The sequence below is a fragment of the Cnephaeus nilssonii genome (genome assembly GCF_951640355.1).
Source record: "Cnephaeus nilssonii genome assembly, chromosome: 2".
Classification (NCBI taxonomy): domain Eukaryota; kingdom Metazoa; phylum Chordata; class Mammalia; order Chiroptera; family Vespertilionidae; genus Cnephaeus; species Cnephaeus nilssonii.
Window position 1 is genome coordinate 109,016,736 of NC_137073.1, and position 22,081 is coordinate 109,038,816.

Below are 22,081 nucleotides of genomic sequence, written 5' to 3' on the forward strand. Positions count from 1 at the left end.
CACCCTGCTATTCTGCCCCAGATCGGCCCTGATCGCCAGCCAGGCTTGGGACCCTACCTGTGCACAAATTTTGTGCACCAGGCCTCTAGTTTTTCAATAATCATCATAATAAAATGTAGATATCTATTCACTATAAGATAGGGTTGGCTATATAAGAAATATAACACATATTTAACCTTTGTTTACTTTTCCAATTAGGTACTTATAAGCATCTGTAACTGATATCATAGAAGGTAACAGCCTAGAGTTTGTTCTGTTCACTCCTTCTGCTTATTCTTGCCTCTCTATGACTTCCGGGGTCTGGAGCTTGATATAATATCTTACTGGTGCCTGGAACGATTCTCCTTTAACTATTTTCCTAGAAGACTTCTACTGATCGTTCAACCCCAAACCCAAATAGTATTTCCTTTGTGAAACTTCCCCTGGACACCCAAGCAACAACTTCCTCCAGACCCGCCACAGACCTGGAGGCAGGTGGACCTAGGTATAGCGCTTTCGCCCTCCACAGCACAGCAGACCAGGACATACACACATATTTTATGGGCTGGCAATGCTGGCCTATGACCAGGAGTAAATCAGCCTGTAAAGCTAGCCAGTGCTTCACAGGCCAAGGTCTGGCAGAGTCAGGCTCACAACTTTCCACAATAACTCAAGCAGACACGTGACTTAGTAGCTGTCATGGGTGGCGCTGGCCAAATAAGAACAATCTGAGTGGTATATGAAAAAGGAGCAGTGCACGGAACCAGTGGCAAAGTTGGCATTCTTGTAGCGTATAAAAAGTTGGCAACAAATTCATTAACCTAATAAATCAAAGCTATGGAAGGCTGTTGTTAACGCAGCATGTCCACAGTCCCTCTGAGAGAGAGACAAAGCTTTCAGCAGCACCAACAACGACAACAGTAACAGCAGATAACTCATGGAGTGCTACTGTGAGACAGACGCCATCCCAAGCACTTCAGGGATATAAATTCATCCAATGCTCACACAACCCCAAAGAGAAAGAAAATAACCTGCCAAGGGTCACACAGAGAGAAAACAGCAGAGCCCGGATTCAACCCTGCTATCTGGCTCCAGAGTCCATGCTGAGAACTAGTGCATTTTACTGCCTTATAACTGAAATACAGCATGGAATGTTCTCAAGGCCTGGAGAAGAGACCCATGGTGAACTTGTGACCACATGCTATACTCAGAAAAGGGAGCGATTTTCACATAGCAGGAAATACATTATATTAAGACCCAACACATGCACACACCCGCTCACACTTCCTCCCACCCCGTACCCCACCCTCATACACTGAAGCAGAAATTTCAGAAAACGGTACTACCTGTGACACAGTCTGACAATTTCTACTCTATTTTATTTTGTAAGAAATGCTGGTCATGACCAAAAAAGGGTTTCCCAAAACCACTGCACTAACCCCAGGATCAGCTTTACTATGCAACCATCTATTCTGAAGGAAGATGTAGTAAACAGAATACAGGTGGTTCTGGGCCTAAAAAAGCGAAAGCTGCCTGGCTGGTGAGGATCAGTGGTTGAGCATTGACCATGAACCAGGAGGTCATAGTTTGATTCCCAGTCAGGGTACATGCCTGGGTTGTGGGCTCAATACCCAGTAGGGGGCGTGCAGGAGGCAGCCAATCAATGATTCTCTCTCATCATTGATGTTTCTATCTCTCTCCCTCTTCCTTCCTCTCTGAAATCAATAAAAATATATTAAATAAAAAAAAAAAGGAAGCTAAAGCTAGGGAGGTAATGTGATCTAATGGAGCCAGATCCCCACTCAACCCCTAAAAAGATGCATGACTAGGAGGTCACTACCTTCTTGGAGCCACTTCTGTGAAAATTAAATGAGACAGAGTTTACAAAGCTCTTAGCCCATTCTTTATAATAAAAGGGTAATATGCAAATTGTCCCCTCAATCAGAAATTCAAACAAGAGTTCGACCAGGGGGCAGGACCGGCCTGCCAACAGCCCAGGATCCTTCCCCGCCGCCGGACTGCCCAATCGCCCCGATCAGGGCTGGCCAGCCGGACCCCACCTGTGCACGAATTCATGCACCAGGCTCTAGTAACATATACTATAAAGAAAGAGTTATTTTTCTTCCCCCCACACCAACCCTTCGAGTTGACTCTGTCGGTTTAAAGTAGTTTTCATAAAAGCAGAGTTTGGGGTTAATTCAAAATGGGAAAGGATCTAGAAACTGATACTCTGACTTACTGAAGACTAAAGCAACATTTTATCTGGAACAAACTGTCTCTTTCCCAGGTGAGCCTGAGCTAACTCCCACACTGTAAAGTACCGATGGGAAAACTCTGCTTTTCCATTTGGGATCTGTGCCTCTTAGCAAACAGGACTTCGTGTTCCTCTGAAGAAACCACCCAGAAGGAGCCCCGCTCCCCGCCGCAATCCCCTTGCTGTAAGACATGGGGTGATGGGTGTCCAAGGATCCCACAAAACTGGGAAACATCCTGGAGAGTGAGGACCATTTCTGTGCAATCAGCTCAAAGCACAGAGCCTAAGGCAGGGCCTGACCCACAACAATCGACACAGAATGAATGGTTGCCGAGCCTAAGTGAAGAAACCTCCAGAGGCAAATCGATGTCCTGTTTCACTTCTGGCTCCTTTTCTGCCTCTTATTCCTGCATCCCCACAGGTGACAGTCCGCCCGGTAAACATTTTTACCCTGCCCACTGCTTTAACCTCCTTCAAAATCAGGGTCTACTTACTGTTGGCTTACTTCTCTGTCGTTTTAGAGTTGTTCTTCACATAGATAAATGGTTATTTCTTGAAAGGCCAGAATTTAAAGTAGTCTAAGACTTTTATTTTACAGATAAGAACATTGGTCTAGAAAAGGGCAAGTGTGCTGCCTAAGCGCTAACGGGTAGTGGATGGCAGGTGATAAACTGATCTGTGGTCCAAGCTGTGCACTACAGTAACAGCAAACTTGGCCTTGTATATTTTAAATGCATTTGGTTGAAGGAAAAAAATCACCAGAATAAATGGAAGTAAATTTGTACCAAGCACCAGTTGTGTGCTAAGCACTGTGCCTATCACATTTAAACCTTACAAAATTGTACAAATAATTATCTTGTAATTTCTCTGGGTAGCATGAAAAAATAGAGAGCTTTCAAGATATTCCAGCGGTTTCTCTGTCAGTGCCTATAGACTACTAGCCTTGCTAGATAATACTAACTGGAGAAGCCAAATGTGAGCTGCTGAAAATGCTGTTACATATTTTAAAGAACTCTAGTAAATAGAGAACTTTTAATTCATGCCACCAGTAGAATGAAGGTATTGTGTTATGACAAAGGGATCTTTTAAAGGCTGGTAACAAGATGACAATTTGACAAGATGTATCAATAGCCATAAGGAACTTTTGTCTATGTGTACCATATGCATGGATATTTACCATAATCGGCATTAAAACACATTTTAAAATATTTATTACCTCAGTTACATTAATAAACTCATTATATGTGAGCACATTTTTTTTAAATACATTTTATTGATTTTTTTATAGAGAGGAAGGGAGAGGGATAGAGTTAGAAACATCGATCAGCTGCCTCCTGCACACCCCCCACTGGAGATGTGCCTGCAACCAAGGTACATGCCCCTGACCAGAATCGAACCTGGGACCCTTCAGTCCGCAGGCCGATGCTATATCCACTGAGCCAACCCGGTTAGGGCATGTTAGCACATTTTTATGAAAAAAAAATATATATATGCCTCATGAAACAATATTTTCCAAAGCAAACAAACTAAGTAGTAATAAATGTGGCACTGGTCTACATTTTTGCAAATCACTTTGAAGTGTGGCTTAGGTCCAGCCGGTACGGCTCAGTGGTTGAGTGTCGACCTATGAACCAGGAGGTCACAGTTCAGTTCCTGGTCAGGGTATATTCCCGGGTTGCAGGCTTGAACCCCAGTGGAGGGCATGCAGGAGGCAGACAATCAATGATTCTCTCTATCACTTAGGTTTCTATCTCTCTCACCCTGTCCCTTCCTCTTGGATATTAATAAGAATATATTTTTTAAAAATTAAAAATAAAAGCATTATAATCATCAGCCTATTTAGTTCATATAAGTAAAACTGCCTCAGTAAGATACAGAATGCTAACTACAACATAGTCACGTGATATAAAACAAGGGCTGCCCTGCCTCTTCAGTTATTCTGTGTGAAGATGTGGCACCAAATTTTTGTTGGCAAGAATGTCATCAATGAGCCTTATTTCCTCCATGAAGACACAGCTATCTATATATATAAAACCCTAATATGCAAATAGACTGAACGGCAGAACAACCGAACAACCGGTCACTATGACGTGCGCTGACCACCAGAGGGAGTGCGCAGAACATGGTGGGCATCGGCCGCAGCTTGATGGTGGAGCAGGTGAGCGGGGGGGGGGGGGGGGGGGGGGGGGGGGCGGCAGACCAAGGCGGGGTGCCAGTTGCTGTCATCGGGACGAGCCTCTGGTGGTTACTAAAAATTCTTTGCTCCCGTGCACTGCGGTCCTGCCCGTCGCTCGCACCTGCTGCTGGTGCCAGCCCTGCTCACACCCGCTGCCGGTGCCCAGTGCCAGCCCTGATTGCTTAGCATCATCAGTGGGTGCGAGTGGCAGCTGCCAAGCCCAATCGCCCCTGAGGGCTTCTCCAATTCCCCCTGCTCCTGAGGGGCAATCGAGGCAGCAGCCACCACTCCCACCCACTACTGGCACCGGCCCCAATCGCTCCGCGCCATCAGTGGGTGCGAATGGGGCCAGCACTGTCAGCGCATGGGAGTGGCGGCGGCGCTGGCGGGAGCGGGGCTGCCAGCAGAGAGGGGACTGGGGTGCAGGGCAGGAGGGGCCAGCAGGGGTGCGTAGGATGGGCCGAGACCCGCCCCAAGGCCCACCGCAGCCTCACGGCCCACAGTTCCTTTCAAGGTGCACGAATTTGTGCACTGGGCCCCTAGTTGACTGATATTACAAGACTTAAGCGACTATATGATATGTGGCTAAACAAGTCTATGCTAGTTGTATTTGTTGATAGCTTAGCACAGCTTTCCAAAAATGCCATTTGTTTTATTTTAATTAACAGAACCTAGTCCATTAAGAAAACATGCATCAAAGGAGAGCCTGTAATTACTAACTTACAAGATGTCTCTATTTTATAATCTACTTGATTTTACTACTATAATGACAACAGAAAAGTGTTATCAAGAGAAGATAACTTTTCACTCAGAGCACATTTTTAAAAGCAGCAACGAAGCTAACATTTTCATGAAGAGAAATTTTAAAAGTATTATCACATGAAAGGATAGTTTATAAGACAGAAATAGTTTTACAAAGTCATGTAAACTTACAAGATTTAGAAAGAGGCAATGGAAAAGGGCAACCCATTATTCACACTTCCCTCCAAGTGCCTGTTAACCTGCCACCCTGACTTCCCCAACTCTATCAATACGAAACTGAAAAGATGAGGGGACAATTCTTCCCAAAGTTGGGAGTGGACTCAACAAGCTTATACAGCAGAATTGAAAAGAAAGAATTCAGAAACAGAACACATATGAATTTGCCATGTAGGCACAAAAGGTAGAAAAGAAATGGAAAGGATAATTTTAAAAAGAAAAATCACTTATTGTAACCATCTTTCAGAAAAACAGAGTCAATCCAAAGAAACATTTTTATTTTAATTATAAGTTTCAAGAATTACAAGATCCACAATATGGCGATACCCTTTATTCCCATTTCTGCAACTAAGTTCATCAGTTTTCACCGAACAATATTCTCCTCCACATGCGACTCCTCCATAAATGGCCCGCAGGGCCAGCACACACCACAGAGGACTGGGGCGTTAGTCACACACACAGACTCATTTAGTCACGCATGAGTGGACTGGCTGTGCTGATGCTACCTAGCCTGACCTAGAAATCCCCAGAAGAATTCAAACTGCCCCCTATCAAATCCTCAGCGGATTAGGGATGCCAGGATACTAGTATACCCTTCAACGTTTGGAGACATCCACATTCTTCTTCAAAAATACATATAAATAAATATTTTTTTAAATGAATTGCTGTAACATTTAAGAGATGTACTGATGATATGAACAATGTTTTTATATGGATTTCAAGATAAACAAAGAAAATACTAAATAGCATCCTGTACAGTTTATAGTCCATATGTAGGAATTATTGTTCAGCACTGATGTTTATATAGGCAAAATAAATTACTGATTAACAACTGCAAAAAGTGTATAAAGTAAAATATAAAAAAATTGGACTTTATCAAACCTTCCCCCAATGTTTTTGAAAGTGTAAACATCTTGCCTTTGTTATATATGGCAATATACAGGGAGTCCCCAAAAAATGTATACACACTTTAACAGCTGATATCTCAATTTTGAAAATGAAATGTATTTTAATAAACACTGCCTTTATAATTACTCAAAGTATGTATATATATTTTTTGCACCCTATATTACATACAAACAACATTTTGCATTAAAATTACATAAAATTCACACCAAGGTTTTAGTGTGACATTAAATTTTCTTACAATTCCTAGATATATGAGGTGAAGTTTTATACTTAAGGCTACTCTTAGGCAAACACATGATAAAAATGTAGCTAAGTAAGATGAAAGTATTAAGAAAATTATAAATCAAACAAAGGCTATTCAAGCATAATAGGAATTTGAAAATTAAAATGTACAAAAAATTTAAATGTGCCGTACTTATTTGGCAGCATGGACAGTACAAAACTCTGCCCAGAACCAGAAGGTAAGCAAGAAAAAGTCCCCTAGCAGGCAAAGATGGTAAAAATTAATGTGCTAAAAAATACATACATTATACTAATGGCTTATTCCATTTTCTTTTGCACTAATTCTCAAAGCTTGGACCGCCCTACCCTGCCCAGGTCCACAGTTTATTAGAAGCACAAAACTGAGGAGAGAAACTGAAGTACTTATATAAATTATCACCCCAACAACAGCAGCAAGAAATAACAACAGAAAAGGAAAAGCAAAAAATAAAAGCAGCAGTCAAGAACTCAAAAAGATGTAAATATACTTACAAATGCCAAGACATTCTGAGGCTATCATGCCACAAAATAACAATTTATAAATTATAATACTGAATTATATTCAAAACACTTATGAATCACATAGGGAATTAATGTTGTATTTATTTACTTTTGTTAATCCTCACCTGAGGATACTTTTTTCATTGGTTTTTAGAGAGTGGAAAGGAGGAGCAAAGACAGACAGAGAAACATCGATGTGAGAGAGTCACATTGACTGGCTGCCTCCTGCACGCACCCCGACCAAGGGCCCAGGATCAAGTCTGCAACCGAGGCACATGCCCTTGACTGGACTCGAACCCAGGACCCTTCAATCTACGGGCCGATGCTCTATCAACCAAACCAAAACGGCTAGGGCTGAATGTTGTATTTTAAAGTTTCTCCCCAAAATACTTAAAATAGGGGAGAAAAAAATTTTGAGTTACACCAAAGTTTACTTTTCAGGGATCCATTTACATGAACCATTGTTCCTTGGGGAATTTTATAACTGTATGTGCAGATGTTGTTGATTATAAAATCAAGTGAAATCTGCGTAGCAGCCTTCACCAAAAGCCCATGGTGAGACCCAACACGCTCCCACACGTGCTCTCAGCCAGGAGATGCTCATCAAGCTGTGACTGAAAAGCTCAGAAAAATAAAGACTGAAAACTATATGCAGCCTTAATCCAGTTTAAATTAATCCAAGGCTACTCCTATGCATGAACACTAACTATGCACAAGGCTTTACACGTTTAATCCCTATTACAATCTTGTGAATCAAGCGTTATCCCATTTCAGAGGAATCTGAGACTTGGTGGTAAATGACGAGCTCAAAGTCATGACTAGTGGTGGAGCAACCAAGTTCCTCTGGGTCTATAAACTGCGCACCAAATATATTCTGCCATGACAAATTTGCCAACAATTTAATTGCATAATTCATCTGTGTAAGATGCCACCAAATACGAATATTTATAATCTACTGAATCCCACTATCCAAAGCATTTACTAGTGACAACATTCATTTCCCTGGGACACCCCACACAGAATGTAATAGGTGTAACTGGCTGTAGCAATGATGAGAGAGAATCATTGATCATCTGCCTCCTGCATGCCCCACACTGGGGATCGATTCCATACCCTAGGCATGTGCCCTGACTGGGAATCACACCATGACCTCCTGGTTCATAGGTCAATGCTCAACCACTGAGCCACACTGGCTGGGCGTGAATATATTTCTCAGGACGTTTAATATATTTAGTCTTTGGCACTGTGACTCTCCAAGTTTAGGAGGTGGCTGAGTATAAGCTGGTCTAATACGGCCTCAGGTATTAATAGGGCAGCAGAATCCTCCTCCACCACACCTTTCCTTCCTCAGCAGGGTAGCTACAGCTCGATGAGACAATGATGCAAGTTCACAGGGAGTGGAAGCACGCAGAACTCCCAAGAAGCCTCTGCTCAGAAAGGGCATGCTGCCATCTTTCCACCTTCTGCTGGCCAGTCCAGATTCATGGGGTGGGTGAAGAGACTCCGGCTCTTAATGGGAGTAGCTATAAAGTCACACTGCAAAGGGCATGGATACAAGGACAGATGAAGAATTGTAGCCATGAGTCTGTCGTATCACCTAACTTGCAAATTTCCCCAATTGTCAGCCATAATAGCCTTCTGTTCTTCCTCTATCCTTTTACTTTATTCTTCACACTTATTACTACCTAAAACCATATTGGTGTATTAATGTAATCTGCACCTGTCTGCTCCAGCACTCACCTCCCTGGAAGGTAAGCCCCATGCAGGCAGGGACTTGAATCAGACAGTATACCTGGTACATAATGAGAACACTCTATCTGTTGATTGAACTAAGTATCTGGAATGGTTTCCCACAGCTTAGCACATTTCTAATTACTGCCTTCAGAGTCAAAGGCCAAGAAAAAGTCAATCCAATGACCTGAATTTATTAGTGGCATATTTCTCTAACAGGTGTAAAGAACATGTATAATGGGGGTCTATGGTTAAGGTCCCCCGATCGTCACATAGGACTATGGACAAAGGAAGCCCATTTCTCCAGTGTAAACAGAAACTGGAGCACATTTTCAAAGGTACAATAGACTAGTAAGTCAGTGACTTGGGCAGGGAACTAAAAAATTGCTCTTTCAAGGAATGGGATAAACTACATTTTATACCCAGTAAAATGATGTCATGCTTTAGAACTTTACCCCAACTGTTGCTTAAAGGAGTAACAAAGTTAAATAAGTTTCTTTACACCCTATCCAAAGCCATTTAAATGTTTATTGTGGCTCATTGGCCTGGGAATATAACATTCAAAATTTCTCAAATTTATCTGACCTTGGAATGCCTTTCTTCGAACCACTAATTTACATATCCTGGAAGTCGCTTTGGGGAAAGCTTCTGTAGAGCTCATAAAATTGCGTGATCCTTAAATAGTTCTGAAGACAAGAAATTGTTTTCAATTGCTTTATTCAGCTTATGTTTTTAACCAGAATAGCCTGGATCCTCTGTGCTTTTTTTTAATAGGATGTTTGCTCTCTTCCAAGAGTAATACCAATTTACTTGTTTTCTTACTTTACTACACTGTATAAAGTCTCTAAATAATTGTGGGCATCCCTGTCTTGTTTCCTATTTAAATGCAAGTAGCTTCAGTACTACAATATATAATACAATATTTTAAATTTTGGTAGTTTTCATCAGGATTCCCTAATTTCTTCCTAGTTCTATTTTACTTAGAACTTTTATTGGTAAAGACTATTAAATTTTATCAAGTGTCAATTTTATCATTATAAAATCAATCGATCTTTCGCCTTTCGTTTGTTAAATGATGAATTATATTGAAAATTTCTTGATGGTAAAATTTCCTAATTGTTAAATAGCCTTGAATTCCTAAAATAAACCTTACTTGGCCATGGGATACTATTAATTTAGATTAACTGCTAAATTTGATTTTCTAATGCTGAAGTTTGGAATATCATTTTAAACATACATAATTTATTTGAACAAATGATAAGACAAAGCTAAAAAGATACAGCACGTCCTCAAATAACATCATTTTGTTCTAAGTTGTTTTCATAGAACATGAATGGGGAAGGGGCTGACTTGAGCTGATCCACTGTCTGTGGAGTTTGCACATTTCCCCACTTCTGAATGTGCTTTCTCCAGGGCCTCGTTTCCATCCACACCCCAAAGGTGTGCAGGTAAGGAAACTGCGTGTGTCCTCGGCCCAGTGTGAGGGAGTGTGGGTGTGAGTGCACCCTGTGATGGAAAGGAGTGCTGTTCAGGGTGGGTCCTGCCTTGCGCCCTGAGCTGCCGATTGGCTCCAGCCACCCTCGACCCTGAACCAAAATAAGCAGATTAGAAAAGAATTCTTAATTGTTTTTATTAATCTTTCTTAAATGTATAGCTCACATTTATTTCAATATTTAATATTAGAAGTGTTTGGGATCTTTATATAGAAGTTTGGTGAAGTTTTTGTGGCCAGAATATGGCATAAGAACTGAACTCTTTTTTTTTTTTTTTAAAGCAAGCTCATTGGTTTGTGTTTAGGTTTAAGATATTTTTCTTTTTAATTTTTTTTAATGATATTTAGAGACAGAGGAAGAGATAGTGATAGAGAGATAGAAACATCCATGAGAGAGAATCATCAATTGGCTGCCTTCTTCACGCTCCCTACTGGGGATGGAGCCTGCAACCCAAGCATGTCCCAAGCATGTGCCCTGACCAGGAATCCAGCCGGTGACCTCTTGGTTCCTGGGTCGACACTCAACTGCTGAGTCCCACCGGCCAGGCTGGAACACTTGTTTACATCATTTAAGCTATGGTAAAATTTGTTTCATTATACTCATTTCACTTAAAGTGGCAATTTCTAAAACCTTATCAAGGATCTTAAGTAAAGGCTTAATGCAGTTCTATTTACCAAAAATTTTATTCAGAAATATTATCTTTTTTCAGTCATATTCTGTATAGATTCCCAAATTTAAGTTCCTTTTAGGCTGTTAATTTTTAAATTGTGCTATGGAAGTAAAATTATGTCTTTTGTCTGTTATCTGAAAGATAAAGTCCAGAAAACAAAATATCCAAGAATATGAAGAGCAATTTTGAGAGTTAATGAGGCAAATGTTAAGTATCAGAGAGAAAAAGGCTAAAAGACAAAATAATCTAAGAACAAAAATGTTATTTTTATCTAAAATATAAGAGTGTTTCACCTAAATAACACCATCTATGCTTTTTAATTTATAGGATGTTTGTTGTAATTTCTCTGTAATATTACAAATAGCACATTCTTGTGAACTACTCTTAGTACTAAAAGTGAATCATACAATATGACAATGCAGGAAAAAGCTGCCCAAATATTCCCTGTAATATTCTTGAGTCCTAGGCTAACAGATATAATGGAAAAGAATCTTAATAACCATTTAATCAATTTTTTCAGTTATTACTGCCAAGAAACAATCATTTAAACAAGAAACATATTAGCAATTAGACTCAGATGAAAATCAGTCTTAACTATAAAAAGTAACAAATTAGCCCTAGCTGGTTTGGCTCAGTGGGAGGACTGAAGGGTCCCAGGTTCAATTCTGGTCAGGGTTTGTGTGGGAGGCAACCAATCGAGATATTTCTCTCTCTCTCTCTCTGTCTCTCCCCATCCCTTTCACTCTCTCTAAAAATCAGTGGAAAAAAATATCCTCGGGTGAGGATTAACAAAACAAAAAAAGTAACAAATTATTAGTCACAATTTCAAAGTCATTTGAGTCCATTTAATAACATCCATCTGATCCATTGTACTCCATAATAAACTCTACTGGAATTTATACTAACTCTCATTTGCATAGTTTCAATATTTATTTAAACAAACCTTACACTGCCAGCTAAAGTCTTAGTAAGAGCAAGAATATATAAACATCAGGATTCCTAATACTCTATCTCCTACTTTACTGGCAAGATTGTTACAATACAAATGTTAAAATATTAAAAGATATGAATGTTTTAGATAAATTATCAACAATACTCACGCATCATTTGAGCAAGTCATAAATTCTCCCTTTATTTTAGGATGCCATGAGCCAGTATGAAGCATTGCTGTGTGACCCTTAAAAAAATAAATAAATAAATAAATAAATAAATAAATAAATAAATAAATGAAAAAAGATGTTTAACAAACATAAAAAATTATAAACGAACCAGAAACTGACATATGCTTAAACTTTTTAGTCCTCTCAAAAGCACACTATTTTAATAACAAATTGATATTATTTTCTCAGTTTTGTTTCAAAATGCATGTTGTTTATTTCACTTGGTTTATTTTCACTTTGTTTAATTCACTGTGTAACACCCTCGTCCCCACCCCACCAAAGCCCAACTGCCCCGGAATTAGCACAGTGCTTACATATAGGTGCTTAATAAGGAAGAAAACCGAGGAGAAATAACAGCCTCTCTTTGGGAAAGAAAGAGAAATAAAATAGGCCCTTCTTTAAAGAGTCTTCTCTCAATGAAAAAGAATTAAAAAGAATACAAAGTATTTTCAAATAATCAAGGCAAAAGCAAGAGGTTGGGGGTAAAAAACTCCATGCTTCTTAAAAGTGTGTCAATGGGGTAAAAAATCCATACTTCTTAAAAGTGTGTCAACAATCTTGATTCTATAACAGTGGTCGGCAAACTCATTAGTCAACAGAGCCAAATATCAACAGTATAACGATTGAAATTTCTTTTGAGAGCCAAATTTTTTAAACTTAAACTATATAGGTAGGTACATCGTTATTAACTTAATTAGGATACTCCTAAGCTGGCCTTTGCTAAAAACTCAAGGGGCCAAAGAGCCGCATGTGACTCGCGAGCCGCAGTTTGCCGACCACTGTTCTATAATAATATGGAAGAATATATATGTGAGGAAAGGAAAAAATCTTTAAAATCATTCAGGAAGATTCGCCTTACTAAGTATAGAGTATAATATAAAAACACTTTAATTAAAACAATATGATGTTGGTTTAAGACTGACATCCACACCATACCAACCACAGAGTACCTATCAAACTTAAACGCACACATACACACACACTCCCCTCCTAGGTAGCAGTCAGCTAGAGTGGTTGCATACAAAGTCAGGTTCAGATGGGGCAGAAGAGAACCTAATATATTTTTAATATATTTTTTATTGATTTCAGAGAGGAAGGGAGAGGAAGAAAGAGATAGAATCATCGACCGGCTTCCTCCTACACACACCACACTGGGAATAGAGCCCACAACCCGGGCATGTGCCCCTGACTGGAATCGAACCCGGGACCCTTCAGTCCCCAGGCCAATGCTCTATCCACCGAGCCAAACCAGCAAGGGCGAACCTAATATTTTTTACTGTAATAATGGTAAGGTCTCTTATTCTGAAAGGGTCAAAAAAAAAGCTCTACTACAAGAAGCAAATTGTGCATGTTTAAATGACTTAGAAGGAAACTAACTGTGGTTCTCTGGAAAGCAGAAGTTGAAACTACAATACCCACGCGTGGGCCTGGAGACATCTCTAGTGCAAGCTGCCTACAATGCCTCAAGCAGCAGCTGGCCACCTCCTGACATCCTGTTCAAGTCTACAGGATGCAAACGGGGACCAGAGATGTGGAACCTCTTCTGCAGTAGGGAGAGATGGGTCATATTTACGTAGACAGAGGGCCAGGCAAAACTTACTTGAATAAGTGGCATGTAACCTGAGATTGAAGGAATGAAAAGAAGCCAGTATGTGAGAGGTCCCAATGTGGGAAAAGAGCTGGGTGTAGTTCCATCCCCAGTTGGGGCATGTGTGGGAGGCAGCCGATTGAGGTTTCTCTCTCTTCTCTCTTCTCTCTTCTCTCTTCTCTCTTCTCTCTTCTCTCTTCTCTCTTCTCTCTTCTCTCTTCTCTCTTCTCTCTTCTCTCTTCTCTCTTCTCTCCTCTCTTCTCTCTTCTCTCTTCTCTCTCTCTCTCTCTCTCTCTTCCCCCCCCCTTTCTGTCTCTCTAAAATCAATAAAAACACTTTTTTAAATGGGCAGAGGACCTGAACAGACACTTCTCCCAAGAAAAGATGAAGACACATCTATGAAAAGATGAAGACACATCTATGAAAAGATGCTCAGCTTCACTAGTTATTACAGGAATGCAAATCAAAGCTACAATGAGATACCACCTCACACCTGTTAGGATGCCTATTATCAACAAGACAAGTAATAACAAATGTTGGAGAGATTGTGGAGAAAAAAGAACCCTCATTCACTGCTGGTAGAATGTAAACTGGTACAGCTGCTATGGAAAACAGTATTGGAGGCTCCTTGAAAATTAAGACTAGAGTTACCATATGACTCAGCAACACCACTCCTGGGTTATCTACCTGAAAATTTTGAAAACATTTATTGGCAAAGATATTCGTACGCCTATGTTCATTGCAGCATTAATCATGGTGTCCAAGACATGGGAACAACCAAGTGTCCTTCGATAGATGACTGGATAAAGACGATGTGTTACATACATACAATGGAATACTACTCAGCCATTAGAAATGAAGAAATACTGTCATTTGCAACAACATGGATGGATCTTGAGAATATCATGTTAGACAAAATAAGTCAGACAGAAAAAGTCATGAACCATATCATTTCACTCATATGTGTGATAAAAAAGTAAAAGCAACAAATGAACAAACAAGAAAAGCAAATAAACAAAAACTCATAGGTAGGCGTTTCATCTTAAAGGTTGTTTGCTGGTTTCTGTTCTGAAGGAGCTGCATTTAATACCAGTCTTCGCAGGTGACACTCACCATGATCTCCGCTACTCAAATGGACCATCCCTGGGTCTGGTTGCAAAGAATAATGCAGAAAGGATATTCAAGTAGAATCTGCAGACGTCTCGTGATTATTTCTGGTATTCCGTTTCTCATCATTCATAGCCTGATGGCCATTTAAGACAGATACTGGGGAGTCACAAGAAATCACCACAATCCAACTAGAATTATTGAGGTGTTTCATTAACAAGGATCGCTCTAGCTGGTTTTGCTCAGTGGATAGAGCATCGGCCTGGGGACTGAAGGGCCCTGGGTTCAATTCCAAAAAGGGCATATGCCCAGGTTGTGGGCTCGATCCCCAGTAGGGGGGGTGCAGGAGGCAGCCGATCAATGATTCTCTCTCTCTCATCACTGATGTAGGTTAAAATGAAAAAAATCTAAAAGAAAAGAATGTTGTTTCTTGTTTGTAAAGACAGAAGCATGACAAAGGCAACGGGAATGTTAAGTACCCTTGTGTTAAAACAGTGACCAAGATCAGTCATAACAAAAATGAAGTTCAACTAAGGATTCTTAAATGGATCTAAACAGAATCAGTACCATGGCTAACATTAGTGGAAAAAATTTTAAAGTAACACCTATTAAAGAACAGGCAGTGATTAAAACACTTTTTCATCAAATAAACTAGTTGTTCTCTTTCTCTTTTATCTGAACATAGGCCCTCCTACGGGGGAAAACAATCCCTTCCTTTATTTAGCATCCTTAACTGGAAACAGCCTAGAAGAAAAAATTAAGCATCTATTTGTTTCTCATAATAGGCTATACTTTTACTGATCCATGACTAATACTGGCTTCCTCTGCGGTCACACACACACACACACACACACACACACACACAAGTGTGCTGATCTGTACTAAAAACTGTCCAGACTCTTGTGGTTGCTCCTATGACAAAAGCTGCAAAAACAGGTGCCCTGCCCTTGTCAGTTTTGCTCAATGGTTAGAGCATCGGCCTGTGGACTAGGGTCCCGAGTTCAATTCTGGTCAAGGGCACATACCTTGGTTGACAACTCTCACATCAATGTTTCTCTCTCTCTCTGTCTCTCCCCATCCTTTCCACTCTTTCTAAAAAAAAAAATTAATGGAAAACTATCCTCAGGTGAGGATTAAAACAAAAATAAAAAATATATTTTTAAAAAAACAACACAGGTGCCCTGCTGCAATTCCATTTATAGTCACTGAATGAGGTGAGGCTCTGGGAGCCACAAAATACATGTGCCCATGTCTCTGGAATGATGAGCCAACTAACACAGCAACTCCTATGAAGAGAAGAAATGTAGCAGGGAATGTACTGTTGCTGGAGAAATGGATTTCCCATCGCTAGTGAGAGTGGGATTGAATTTTCTAAGACTTGCATGGGAGAACTAAATGTTTTTTATTGGCATTGAATTACATTTCTCAGGTTGCAAAGTCCCACTGTCCTTAACCCAGTCCTGGAAAAGGTGCAGCTGGGGCTGCAGCAGAGCCCAAAGTAGAGCCAGTGTCCAGAGTTTCTGTGCCATAGCGGAGCAGGGTCTGATGTCGTCTCAGGCTAGATTTAGTCCAGTGGTCCACGGTGTGGGTCCCATATGTCTGTGAGCCACGTGGGCCAATGCAAGGGAGCACACCACCTGCAATAGGAGTCCCAGGAGCGCAGGCAAGCAGGAGAGGCAAGAGAGCCAGCAACTTCTTTATTCAGGAGTTTAAATGTTAAATCTTCCCATGCTGCAGTGGCCACTGACTTGTTCCCAGGTGTGACTGACAGATGAGCATCTTCCCATGCACCCAGACCTTACTGGGCATGCACCTATTCTCCCACCCCTTCCCCCAGCGATTTGCAGGGAACAGGCTTGAAGAGTGTTAACTGCAGCTTCCTAGCCAAGCCATATAAATGGCATGCCTGTATTATCTAGTCTGCCCTTTACTCCTTTTCTCTTATTTAATAACCGGGTTTTTTAACGGTATCAATACTATGAGCCTTGATTCAAAAGTTCTTCTAAACCAGAGTCCATTCACAGGCTTTCAGGAATCACCAAACCTCTTCAAATTGTCAATAAAAATGTTTTATGAATATACCTTGCTGGAGAAAATGTTCAGAGTTTTAATTTGAAAGTTGGCAAACTTTTTCTCTAACAGTCCAGATAGTAAGTATTTTAGGCTTTGCTGGCCACATGTCCTCCCACTGCACTACTCAACTCAACGATTGTAGCACAATAGCAGACACAGACAATCCTATATAATAAAAGCCTAATATGCAAATCAACCAAACGGCGGAACGACCGATCACTATGATGTGCACTGACCACCACAGGGCAGACGCTCACGTAGGAACTGCCCCCAACCCAAAGGCCCCAGGTCAGCCAAGGTGGATGCCAGCGGGGGCCCTCCTGATCACCCCACCAGTCATCCCACAGATTGGCCCTGATCACCAGCCAAGCCTAGCAACCCTACCCATGCACAAATTTCATGCACTGGCCCTCTAGTAGTAAATAAGTGGGCATGACTGTGCTCCAATGAAATGTTTATTTACAAAAACAGGATGCAGGTTGGGTTCGGCCCACAGGCCTTAGTTCCCAGACCCTGTTGTGTAATCATCACATTCTTAGTCATTTCTTTCTGTGAATCAAGGACTCTGAAGTCCAAGTCTTTCTAATTCCCAAGCAATTTTAAAATCCATCTGAACACATCAAAGAGATAAATTCATTCTTCTTTGATCTACTCAAGTCTAATGATGTTTTTTAAGATATTTCAGCAGCCCCAACTATGGCTAAGTCTTCCATTACTATACATGATCCCTTCTCTGAAATCATGAACTTCCAATACTTGTTGATTTAACAAATACTTATTACCTGATATTCTAGGCTCTAGGCATTCCATTTACTACAACCTATCTTCCAGTTCTCTAACTTTATTTTCAATAGCCTAAACTTCAACCTCTCTCTCAGCATAAACCTGAATGTTCTTTTGCTTGTACCTACAATGTACAACTTTTATTCTGAAATAATTGCCTCCTCCCCATCATTGTATTCCATTCAAATACCCAAGCTCCTATATAAGACTCAAGAATATCATATGAATATGCAGAATGACTGTCCCTACAAATCTACATTCTATATCCCTAAATGCTCCCATAATTCTTCTAGTAATTTTTCTCTCACAACCATCAGTGGCCATTCTAAGTCTTTTCTATCCTACTAAAGGCCTCATCACAGCATCTGCAAACACAAAGGTAGGAAGTGACCCTGCCATGAGATGCTGACACCATCAACTTCCTATCTAAGGCCCACCGTCTCTAAACATAACTTCATTTGTGCCCAGCCTGTTCCCTCCATCCCCTCCTCACACTCATAGCTAACTCTTGCTCTTGGGCTTGATCACAATCACTGCCACCTCCTCAGGAACTTTCATTTTTACTTAGTATGGGTGTTTATTTTTTGTTAGTTTTTGCATAACTGTATTAATTTTCTATTGCTGTGCAACAAATTACCATAAATGTTGGGGTTTAAAACACCTCCAATTTATTAGCAAACAGTTTTTTGGTCAGAAGTCCTAACACAACGTGGCTGGATTCTCTGCTCAGGGCCTCACAGGCTGAAGTCGGGATGTCAGGGTTGCATTCCTTTCTGGAGGCTTTGGGGAAGAATCTGATTCCAAGCTCACTAAGGTTTCTGGCAGAATTCAAGGCCCTGCGGTCGTAGGACTAAGATGCCTATTTCCTTGCTGTCTGTCTGTTGAAAGCTGCTCTCAGCATCTAGAAGCTGTGTACCTTTCGTGCCACATGGATTCCTCCATCTTCAAAACCAGCAAAAGACAATCTGTTGAATCTGAATTAGACAAAAGCCACGCCCCCAAGTCTCTGCAAAACAGCCCCGTCTTTATCTGCGGCTCCTGCTGAAATGAGTAAGGAGTGATATCCTTCTTACAGGTCACCTGGCTTGCTTAAGATCTATGAGGCACACGCTTAATTTCTAGAAAGAGCCTTTAGTGCAGTGGTTCTCAACCTTTCTAATGCCGCAACCCGTTAATAAAGTTCCTCATGTTGTGGTGACCCCCAACCATAAAATTATTTTCGTTGCTACTTCATAACTGTAATTTTGCTACTGTTATGAATCGTAATGTAAATATCTGTGTTTTCCAATGGTCTTAGGCTCTACAGCAGTGACCCACAGGTTGAGAACCGCTAGCAGGGTCGCCTAAGACCATCCGAAAACACATTACGATTCATAACAGTAGCAAAATTACAGTTATGAAGTAGCAACGAAAATAATTTTATGGTTGGGGGTCACCACAACATGAGGAACTGTATTAAAGGGTCGCAGCATTAGGAAGGTTGAGAACCACTGCTTTAGTGTTACTGAATGCTCTGACGCTTATCTTTCTGAGGTTTTAGCAAAAGGTTACATATACAGCACACACTTGGCTTTTTCTCTCTACCTCACTTGCAGCAACAGTTTCTTCATTTTAACAATCGTTGCCATCTGTATAGGTTCAAAATTAACTAAATCATCTAGTCCTGGCTACCTTTTTTTTAATATATTTTATTGATTTTTTTACAGAGAGGAAGAGAGAGGGATAGAGAGCTAGAAACATCGATGAGAGAGAAACATCTACCAGCTGCCTCCTGCACACCCCCCACCAGGGATGTGCCCACAACCAAGGTACATGCCCTTGACCGGAATCGAACCTGGGACCCTTCAGTCCGCAGGCCAACGCTCTATCCACTGAGCCAAACTGGTTTCGGCTAGTCCTGGCTACCTTTTAACAAGACTTCAATTTATCTTTCTTCTCTCATAGTTTATTACAAGCAGCAAAAAGAAACCAGGTAGTACCTTCAGCACTTTGCTTGGAAATCTCCTAAGCTATTTTTCCAACTTCATCATCCAATTCTGCTTTCATCATCAAAGCCAGCAACAAAGAAAATCCCTCCAGTCAAATCCCTCCCACACTTTGAATATCTTTTGCCAGGAATAGCCAATCTCTTTTTAAATATATATATATATATATATAATATTTTTATATATAATATATATATAATACAAATATATATGTAATATTTTTCAGAGAGGAAGGAAGAGAGATAGAAATATCAATGATGAGAGAGAATCACTGATTGCCTCCTGCACGCCCCACACTGGGGACCGAGCCTGCACACCAGGCATGTGCCCTGAACAGGAATCGAACCATGACCTCCTGGTTCATAGGTCAACACTCAACCACTCAACCACACCAGCAAGCCAGACTCCAATCCCTTTTAAAGGCTCACCTGATTAGGCTGGATCCACTGAGGATAATCCTGCTTTTTTAAAGTCAGCTGTACCATACATATACCCTAATCACAGGAGTACCTCATCATACTCAGGTTCACATCCTCACTACAGGGGAGGGGTAGGGAATCTTAGGGGTTGTTCTGAATTCTGTCTTCGACAAGGATTATGGGTACAGCAATTCTGAAACTACTTTCTGAGTAGCATACCACTGAACAAATGAGTAAATAGAATGATGATGTTGGAAGACAAGTTTCTCACTGTTGGATAAGTGAAATACAAATATGGAATTGTTTAATACTAGGAAGTAGAATTAGAATTTGATGTATCAGTGTGAACTTACAATTTTTCATATATTCTGTTTATTTTCATTCATTGGTTGGTTTACTTCCCCACTCCAGCTCTGTCTTCTGAAAGAGTCTAGAGGCAAGGACACCTCAGCAGCGATGATCATATCTAGTGCCCAGATCTTGATTTATAAACAGAACTCCCAGCTAAAGGAGCCGTGAATCACTAGAAGAATGGGTAACATCAAAGCAGGAAAAGTACAAAATGAGCCTGGAACATTTTGTTGTGCCAGAATGTAAGAAAGTACCCCCAAAGTGATGGGGATATGTCAAAAGAACAGAATCCAGTGTGAGGAAGATTCTATTAGACAAAAGATCTGTAAATAATCAGAAATTGGAAAGAAACATAATGTTCTTCAAATCACTGCACTGTTTAGAGTTTGTATTTGTGATTAAAACTGTTTAAATAAACAAAAATATACCTAGACTCACAGTTTAAAATATTTTACTCCTTAGGAAACAGTATTTACTATTAACAGGATATGGTTAATAAATTTCATCTACAAATACAAGGGCAATGTTTTAGAGTGGCTGGATATTGGAATAACTACATGTACTATTCAAATATAAATAAAGCATTTGAAAACATTTTCCCCCAACATTCCTTCTAAAGCTCTGAATTTCCATACCTGAAGTACACTCCTGGGGAAATGCCCACTAAAAGGGCAGGAGAGCCAGTCCTCTCCCACTGCCGTCATGCACAGTCATGCACCACTTACCAACGGGAGACATTGTGAGCAATGTGCTGTCCAGTGATTTCATCACTGTGTGAACACCATAGAGAGCACTTCCACAAGCACAGACGGTACAGCCTACTCCTCACCTAGGCTGTATGTTCTAGCCTAATGCTCCTAGGCCTCAACCCTGTATAGCAAGTCACTCTACTGAATACTGTAGCCAATTCTAACACAATAGCGTGTATTTGTGTATCTAAACATAGAAATAGTACGGTAAAAATACGGTATAAAAGATAAAAGATGGTAGATCTGTACTGGGCACTCACCATGAATGGAGCTTATGGGACTGAAAGTTGTTCTGGATGAGTCTGCGAGTGAGTGGTGAGTGAATGTGAAGGCCTCGGGCATTAGTAGACCTTACTATAGACTGTATAAACAATGCACACCTAGGCTAGACTACATTTATAAAACACAAGATTAATTCAAGCATAAGAGAAAATGACTCAATCAAGAGCCACGGTAAGCATGAGATGTATGAGGCTCCTACCAGCATAAAACAGACTCTTTTATAGCAAACTTTTTTTATAAGTAGAAAAAGTACACTCTGAAATAATGATTAAAAGTATAGTAAATACAGAAACAGTGACACAGTTGTTTATTGTCATTGTCAATGATGCATTATCATTATGTACTGTACATAATCACAGGTGCTTCACTTGTGTGTGACTGGCAGCACGTTAGTTTACACCAGCACCTCCGCAAGCACGTGAGCCATGTGCTGCGCTAGTGTTACAACAGCTGTGACATCACAACGTCACTGGTGATAGGAATTTTTCAGCTTCGTTATAATCTTACGGGACCACCCTCATATATGCAGTCCTTGACTGAAATGTCAGTAAGTGGCACCTGACTATAATTAAGAAATAAATGGCGCAGAATTGTTTTGATGTTGAAAAGGGTTGAAGGCAAATGCATTTAAC

The 22,081-nt window shown here is 40.5% G+C and overlaps 1 protein-coding gene across 1 annotated transcript in view; it reads right to left on the bottom strand.

Moving 5' to 3' along the window:
- The window catches only part of WDR70 (WD repeat domain 70), a 171,312-nt gene that overhangs the window by 98,671 nt on the left and 50,560 nt on the right, over window positions 1-22,081 (bottom strand). The window contains exon 9 of the mRNA XM_079760670.1: window positions 12,053-12,129. Within this exon, the coding sequence (XP_079616796.1) occupies window positions 12,053-12,129 (77 nt within the window). The remainder of the gene's footprint in view (window positions 1-12,052; window positions 12,130-22,081) is intronic.